At 37.2% G+C, this 8941-nt stretch overlaps 1 protein-coding gene across 1 annotated transcript in view; it reads left to right on the top strand.

Moving 5' to 3' along the window:
• The window catches only part of LOC149273208 (endoplasmic reticulum resident protein 44-like), an 18376-nt gene extending 12503 nt beyond the window's left edge, over positions 1 to 5873 (top strand). Inside the window, exons 8-11 of the mRNA XM_089506592.1 lie at positions 805 to 916; positions 1250 to 1391; positions 3883 to 3985; positions 5769 to 5873. Coding sequence (XP_089362718.1) covers positions 805 to 916; positions 1250 to 1391; positions 3883 to 3985; positions 5769 to 5873 — 462 coding nt within the window. The remainder of the gene's footprint in view (positions 1 to 804; positions 917 to 1249; positions 1392 to 3882; positions 3986 to 5768) is intronic.
• The last annotated feature ends 3068 nt before the right edge of the window (positions 5874 to 8941 follow it).

Raw genomic sequence — 8941 nt, 5'->3', positions numbered from 1 at the left:
TTTAGGACTTGCTCACAAAAATATATTTTTTATATATATTTTTTTTTTTGCCTTTTTAAAAAAAAATAATTTTCAACTTGAAGGTCCCCCTGATAGTGACATCAGTGGGACATTATTTTTACATTTTACTGGTTTTACACAATTTTTTTCTAATTATTATTTATTTTATTTTTAATTTATTTTTACTAATCACACTGATTAGAAAGCTGAGCTCCATTGACTTGCATGGTTGAATGCAGTACCTGTATTCAACCTGCAAGTGGAGCCAGAGTTCTCTAGAGGGTCTGGAGACCATCTAGCGAACTTTTTCGGCTTTGTTTTTTTTCCCGGGCCGCCGCCATCTTGGACCACAGTCCATCCCAAGGCAAGTGTTTGGTGTCACTGGATGCCTCCTGATCGAGGCATTCCGGCGACACCATTTAAGTTTAAACGCTTTTAAAACGGGCGTCCGCCGCGTTTTGTGCCGATAATGGCGTTGCTGAATGCCTCGAGGTCAAGGCATTACAGCAACGCCATTTCGGTGCAGAGCGCGAAAATAGATCGCTTTCTGCACCCGTTTAAAGGCGTGCCCGGACCGGCAATTGTCATCAAGGGGTTAAACTATTTTTTTTTTTCCAGCACATCCTTGTTTTTGTCCAAACTTGTCTAAAATTTGCCTGTGTATACTAATGCTGGGTCATTTTAAAGGCCAAAGAAATATGCACTTTATAATTTAATGATTTGAAGGATGTAGCTTCTCATCCCCCCCCGGCTTATATATTCTAACTGAGGGGCAAGATGCTTAATTACTTACTTTTTGTGCAGGAATTGACAGAAGAAGGACTTCCATTCCTTATACTTTTCCATATGAAAGATGATACAGAGAGCTTAGAGAAATTCCAACAAGAGGTGGCTCGACAGTTAATTAGTGAAAAAGGTACGTGAAGCATTTTAAAATATAATTGAAATGGCGAATACATGAAGAATTTGAATATAGCCACAATGAAAAACAAAATGGGGAAGTCCCATGGCAGAATACATTTATTTCTTTGAGCATTAAATACTGTGCTGTGTAGTGATGAGTGCCATGACATCAATAAACTGGTGGGTATATTTAGTTTATATGTAGTTAGAACTACAAACAGTTTGATCTCTATTTGTGATCCTACACAGTAATTTTATACAATATCTGTATTAAGTAGCATTGTTGAGTCCTGGGATTTTCTTATACACCATCTAATTTTTTTTTTTATTATTTTATTCATTACAGGGACGATAAATTTTCTACATGCAGACTGTGATAAATTTAGACATCCACTTTTGCACATACAGAAGACCCCTGCAGACTGTCCTGTAATAGCTATTGATAGCTTTAGGCATATGTATGTCTTTTCAGATTTTAACGATTTGTCGTAAGTATTTTATTTCTTCTTTCTTTCTTCTGTTTTTTTGTTTGTTTACCATTACAGTTTCAAATAAGTGATTTGTGTTGGCTACCTTCTATCTTTAAGTATAAAAGCAATCCTGTCTGTCAGAGGTCAGTCTTGTCAGCATGACAGACACATAGCACATGGACTGTACAGAACTTTCTTCGCTACCTGGAGGTTAATTCTTCAGACTGAGTTCTGTGCCAACTCTGCACTTTGTGTGTCAGGATAAAATAGGAGCAACCTCTGCTGACAGGGAGTATTCAGGGCAGCTTTGGAACATTACTCGCTCTCCCTACTGCGAAAACAGAAGCCAGCATATGGGAGAGGTAACAAAGCCTGAAGTACAGGAAACGGCTGTGTAAGTGACTGTCTATTAGACTTGTGCATTAGTTTTCGTACAAACTTTATTTGTAACGAAAATTGCATGCTTCATGCTTATGAATCAATTACACCCAATCTCGGACGAAACTAACGAAAACAAATTGCTGAAAATTTGTTTGGTTTCGTTAACTTGTTGCCGCATGTAACCGCCATTACAAGACATTTTGGTGTTACAAGCCGTTTTGGCGCTCCTTGAGGTAAAGTGGGAGGGTGGTCTCATAGTGTTATGGATGTGACTGATGGTCCAGCAACCTGTGAGTTTCTCCTTTTTTCACACTGGCCAATTGGCATTTACAAGGGGATGACAATCAGTTAAAATTGTGTCAGCACACATCAAAAGCTTATTAGTAGCAGAAGTTACAGACTAAGGAGACTGAGTGTTTGACAACTTAGCAGAGACCGGGTAAGCAGGACGGGTAGGAGCCCAGTGGAGTTCCGTCTCTACCCCACGATGCCTCATAGCTGAGGGAAGATACAGACAGGGGCAAAGAAAGACACCTCAGGCAGGATACTATGATATATGCCAGGGGCGTCCAACCTGCAGCCCTCCAGATGCTGCAGGACTACATCTCCCATAATGCTCTTTCAGCTAAGGGGCTGGCTGAGGAGTATGGGAGATGTAGGCCGCACGTTGGACACCCCTGATATAGGCTATATTGAGTGAACTGCCAAGACAAGTAAATACAGGTAATAAGTCTCTGTGGCTGGGGAGCCCACTGGCAGGGCACTCGGCTGGGGAGCCCACTGGCAGGGCACTCGGCTGGAAGCTAGGAACAATTCAGGATCAGGTACAAGTCAGGATTAGATACAAGTCAGGATTAGATACAAGGCCAGAGCAAAATGGTCCTATAACTTAAGTGCAAAGGCCCTGACTGAAGGGCAGGGTAATCCAGATAACAAGGCCCGACTGCTTGCAATAACGAGGTCTGGGTGCTCCAGAGAGAGAAGAGCGGCCACTAGTGGTTGTTGGAAAATATGAGTGAATAATAAGTGCATAGTCCTGGCAGGCAGGGTGGATCCTGACACAGAGGCTGAGATTAATGCTCATTGCTCATATAAAATACTGCAAGTTCATTACTAGTATATTTTATTGAAAATGTACTGTTGTGTGGAAGATTGGAGAAGCTGTAGTGACTACTGTAGTGCATTACAGGGGCTGCAGCAGACATTTTCCCTGTTCCAGAGTAGAGTTTAGTTGATGAATGTTGTCCATTTATGCTGCTAGCCAAGCTTGTAATTTGTGGACAAGTCAAATTGTATTACCTATCTATTATTCTTCATTAATAAATATTGGTGACAATATAATATATTTAATATATAATACTGGGGGAAATTCAGTCCTGCTGCATGTGCCTATGATGTGCCAGTGCCTGCCTGCCCAGGCCCATTGCAGCTGCCTAAATCTGAGGGAAAGTTTTTCTTGTGATTTTTTATTTTTTTTCCCCAGACAGGAAAACAAAACCTAACCATCACATAAACATTTTTCTTTCTAACACACTAACATATTTACACACTCACGTACAGACACATACAGTCCAGCTGTTTCCTGGCCAGGTGTGGGCTGTTCCCTCATTGTTGAATTAACAATTAAGCTTTTCAAAGATCTGGAGTTAATTCCAAACATGTAATTTGCATTAGATCTCTGTTGGTGTGATCTCTGAATATGAGGTCCAAAGATCTGTCAACTGACGTAATGCAGGCCATCATAAGGCTGGAAAATAGTTATCAGAGATACCATAAACATCAGAAGTTGCTAAAGCAACAATCTGGTACATTCTGAAAAGAATGTGAACTTATCCACACCAAAAGACATGAATGACCACTGAAGACAGCTAGTGGATGATCACAAAATTATCTCTTTGCTGAAGAAAAACCTTCACAACATCTAGCCACGTCAACATGTCACATGTTAAATTGTACGCCTTAGTTATCCAACCTTTTTGCTAGCTTTATACTGTAACGAGTAAATATGCGCCTTCCTTGAATTAGGTATAGTTTTACATAATTATATTTGAATGTAATTAAATACCTCTGTATTAATGCACAAGTAAATATATTATAATGGATAATTTTATTCTTTTCTGTATGTTAGGATTCCTGGTAAACTGAAACAATTTGTGTCAGATCTACATTCTGGAAAATTGCATAGAGAATTTCACCATGGTCCTGACCCAACTGATGTAGCTCCTGGTCAAGTATGTTTTTAAATATAATTTATTTGATGTTTTCTTAATTATTTTAGTGTATGTGGGGGGTATTTTTGTTTTGTGTATGAACATTGGGGAAATAAACTCAAAACAGACAATTATTTCAGTTCCATACACATTAGAAGTAGCTTCAGCAATGTTCAAACTACAATAATATGTAATTTATTTAAACAAGTGGAATTATGTGGGATCCATATATTAAAATAAATACTTTTCTCCTTCAATGCAAACCCATAAGACTCTTTAAAAAAAAAAAATAGATGGTACAGGTTGAATATCCTATCTTAAAATCCCTGATCCAAAATAATTCGAACGAAAATTCAGGTAAGGGATACTCACCACTGGGTGGGGGGCAAGAAAGAGGTGTCTGGCCTCTCCTTCAGTCAGTAGATCCTTTCTCCGCCTCCTTTTTGGGTTCTCACTTGTACATCATTCTAAATAAGTTTAGTATATATCAATATATACTAAATATTTTGAGGTCTAGATTATAAATCACCGTAATGAGCATAACGGTTTTTGAGATACCCAAGAAAATTGTTTTTAAACTATAAAGGCCTGTTTGATAGGAGTAATGGGAATGTATGTTTGTAACAATTCCTGCTTCTACAGAGCTAGTTCCTGTCAGAAAAGGACAAAGTAACACAACTGCGTAATGCCATATGAGTGCATATTTTATACTTGCTCAGTGGTACTTTGTCAGAGGCCATTGGACAGCAAATCCTCTAGTTCCTCGTGATGCACGGTTTTTGCTACCGCTTAAAATAGATGGTCATTGTGACTATAATCCTTTCACTCTGCATTGTGCAATGCATGGAACAAACCTTTCTGAGCTTTGCAGGAGGAGAGGATAATTTGAAATGCCTGGTAGTACCGTGTTTTGCCGAAAATAAGACACTGTCCTTATTTTTCCTCAAGAAGACACACTATGGCTTATTTTCAGGGGATGTCTTATTTTTATTAAGTATGGTACAACAATCTACATTTATTCAAATATACTCATCTTGTCTGGGGGTACAGATACTCAGGAAAAGCAGAGATAGGCCAGCAAAGCTGATGTGTAAGGGCTGGCTTATTTATCAAGGATCCAGTGGGAACTGGGTCCAATCTGCACAGTGGAGCTAGGATGATTTCTCTGGGCTCAGTAGCAGACTGCTTGCTGAAGCTTTCCCCCTATCCCCTGGTGTTTGTGTGGGGTCAGAGAGACCCACAGACTGTTGCTGGTCAGTGCTGGGGAGCAGCAGCTTTACTGGTGTTTGTGGGGGGTCAGAGAGACCCACAGACTGTTGCTGGTTGGTGCTGGGGGAGAGGAACGGCAGCCACAGCTTTACTTCTTCCCCCTGCTCCTCACTTCACTGAGGAGACTTTTACTTTCGCTTTCTGTGTCTCCTCCCTCTATGCCTCACTGCATAGCCACGCCTATCACTGTCTTATTTTCGGGGTATGGCTTATATTGAGCAAATGCTTAGAAATCCTGCTACGGCTTTTTTTATGGGTATGTCTTATTTTCAGGGAAACACGGTACATTACAAGGCTAAAAAAGAAGTAATTTTGTTGCTGTGTCGGCTGTGTTTTGAGTTTTTTTCCTGCTAGACTGGATAACCACTGACCACTTTTTGCTTTTGGTGCAACAGTCTACATGAGAGAAAAAAGAAAAACATCTTGCCAAGTACTATGAGCAATCAAATTAAAATATGTGCATAATGTGTTGGGTAGTATTGATTTAATGATGACTATATCTCTGCCATAACTCATCCTTCTCTTTTCCTAATAGGAAACACAAGATTTAGCAAGCAGTCCTCCAGAGAGTTCCTTCCAGAAACTAGCTCCAAGTGAATATAGGTACACCATACTTAAAAGGGATCGTGATGAGCTTTAAACTATTACACTCTGGTGTGAGACTTAAACATCAGCACAGAAATCAGTTCCTGTATGGTTAAAAAGTTAACCTATATTTTCATAATTGCCTTTTTTATTTCGGATAAACAAAGTAATAAATGGTTTATTTTTATTTGCACCCATGTTTGTAAATATGTTGTGTTTGGTGTTTTTTTTCTGTACAGACTTTTAAACAGTAAGAAAATGCAAATCCCTGAAACAACTGTTTTAAAACTATCCAAATGTGACATAGTTGTTAACTTGCACTCATTAAATTGGATTATTTTGATTCTGTCTGTTTTGCCTGATTTTTTTTTTTATTCAATTTAAAACAAATGGTTGTGCCAGTGATAAAAATGTATTGCTCAAGTGCAGCTGTGTCCATTGCCTTTAATTGTACATTTTTAGTGGTTGTAAAAAAATAAAGAAATAAATAAAAAACAAAAACAAAACCATTGGATGACAAATTGTGCATTGATCACTATTGTTAACCAATTAAGATTAAGACAGGTAGTTGAATCACACCCAAAAGCGAAATTAGTTAAAGCATCCATAGTACTGGCACTACAAAAATATAGGCAATCAAAGCGAGGAACCCAAAATTTTGTTTCACATTTCACCAGTTGACTTTCCTTTTCAAGTGAAGACTCATCACTGACTCCACAGCAAGTTCTTGTTTCTCATCCTCTTAAGGATACCATATAATAGTAGCCAAATGCAGCCAGCTAGCCTAAGCACGGATTCTATCTGTCTGTATAGCGTTAACATAATGCAGTGGGGTATGAGGGAACTGGGAATAATGAATACAAACGCCACGTTTGAAAAGAGCTTGTTTTTTTCAGCTCCTCCTGCGGGGGATGCATGTGCTATATGCTATGAATTATAATAAGAATGATGTTCACAATGTCCAGGTAATTAAAAAGTGTGTGGGCTGCCCCTTATCCCCACTGCTATATATTATATCAGTCAAGCCTTTAGCCATCTCTATTAGAAGTAATGAAAACATATATGGTTTTCCTACAAGATCTAAAGATAAATCTATATGGCGATTATAAATTAATTTTTTATTACTAATACACAACTTTCTTTAACTTATCTATTGGAGGAATTTGAAACACATGGTTTGGTCTTAAACTATAAGAGGAATATAAATAAAACTTCAATATTAGAAGTTAAGTTGGACAGTAGAGAAAGGGAACAGATACAAAGCAACTTTGATTTCGTCTGGGTAAAGTCAGATTTTGTATATTTAGGTATTTATATAACAAAATCAATGACTACAATTTTAGAGACCAACTTGTTTTTGTCTTTTGAAGCAAACTAATTCTTGGTTAAAAGAATGGAGAAATAAGGAATTCTCTTGGTGGGGCAGAATCAATATTTTAAATTCGTACATAGTCCCGAAGTGGTCATACTTGTTTTCAATGCTTCCGATAAATGTGCCTGAATCATGGTTAAGCCTAGTTCAGATGAGTTTTGAGTGTTTTGTTTGGAAGGCAAAGAAACCAAGATTGAAGTCCACCATATTGGCCAAAAAACCTAAATGTGGTGGTTTGGGCCTTCCTATTGTTAAAAATATATTTCTTGCAAATATGACAGTACATATCTACAGATTACAATTAGAGGAATCTTTCAATGAAGGATGGTATGCAATGGAATGAGAGGCTAGTGGTTTTAAGGAGCTGGCGGCTATTATATGGTACCCCATAACTTCAGAATATATTTCAAATATATAAGAAATCTAAATATGATATTGGGTCAAATACTCCCGATTTGGAAAACCATTAAGAGATCTTTAAATCTTCATAAAGGAGTCCCGTCTTTCTCTAAACTTAAGTCAGTAGAATACTTTATTCCAAATATAAACTTTGATGACTGGAGAAATAAAGGTATAGAGTCTTTAGATCAACTTACGACTACTGCAGGTCCTAAAATGTTTCCACAATTAATACAAGAATTTACTTTGAATACTTCTGATATTTTCAAATATTTGAGAATTAAAAACTTCTTATTAAAAGAGATAATAAAAGGTAATCAGGTAACGCACCCAAAGAATCTTTTCAGGCAACCCTGTTGACAGGGTGTTATCTAAAAGTCTGGACCTAATTAATTCTGTCTCTGTTTTAGTAGCGGAAAAACTTCCGACTATGTCTATCTGGGAAAAAGAATTAAATATTGAGATTGATCTTGTTAACTGGCAAAAGTCTTTATTTGATGTTACTCTATCTATTCACTTGTTATCTTTGGCAGAAATTCAATTTAAAATCTTGAATAGATGGTATTTGGTCCCCACGAGGTTACATAAGATGTACCCTAATTGTGCTGACATTTGTTGGAGATGTAGACTGGAAAAGGGGAATTTTCTCCATATATGGTGGAACTGCCAGGGAGTTAAAAAAGTATGGTCTAAAATATTTGATCTTGTTTATACCCTAACATCAAAGACCATTAATAGATCTACTGCATCCGCTTTATTACATTTAGGATGGCCAAATTGTAGCATGGAAGAAAAACAACTAAATATTGTTTTATTGCCGTAAAAATAACGATAGCTCGGCTATGGAAACAAGATACCCCTATTTGCTGGAACTCGGTTATCATACAATTGAAATTCCAGATGAAAATGGAAAGACAATTATATAAATCTTATTTCTACTCTATAAAGAAATCTGCCTTATGGGATTCTTCGTTAGAAAAATTGGAGAAAGCTCTAGATTAATTATTTTAATGTACTCTCTATATCTTCTGTTCTTTTCCTCTTTTTATTTGAGTAATAATTAGGATGCCGGATGTTGTTGGCCGTCTTACACTCTTGATAGATAATATAGAGTTTCGTATATTTAAGGATGTGAACACCTGTTACCATTGCCCAAGAAGCAGCTTAAATAATTATTTGCGTTTTTGTTATTATTACTTAGCTACCTATAAGTAATTATTATTCTCGTTATCTATAATAATACGGAGAGATTACCACAGACATATCTCTTACAAGGTATACATTAATAATCGCCTGGAAAGGTACTGATGTAATATTTTGTTTGTTTTTTTCTGTGTGTTTTTCTATGTTTT

Source organism: Sceloporus occidentalis, unplaced genomic scaffold (genome assembly GCF_023333645.1).
Source record: "Sceloporus occidentalis isolate IW3139 unplaced genomic scaffold, rSceOcc1.0.p SCAF_396, whole genome shotgun sequence".
In the NCBI taxonomy this organism is placed as follows: domain Eukaryota; kingdom Metazoa; phylum Chordata; class Lepidosauria; order Squamata; family Phrynosomatidae; genus Sceloporus; species Sceloporus occidentalis.
Note: the sequence above shows the minus strand (reverse complement) of the source record. Positions and strands in the feature narration are given on the sequence as shown.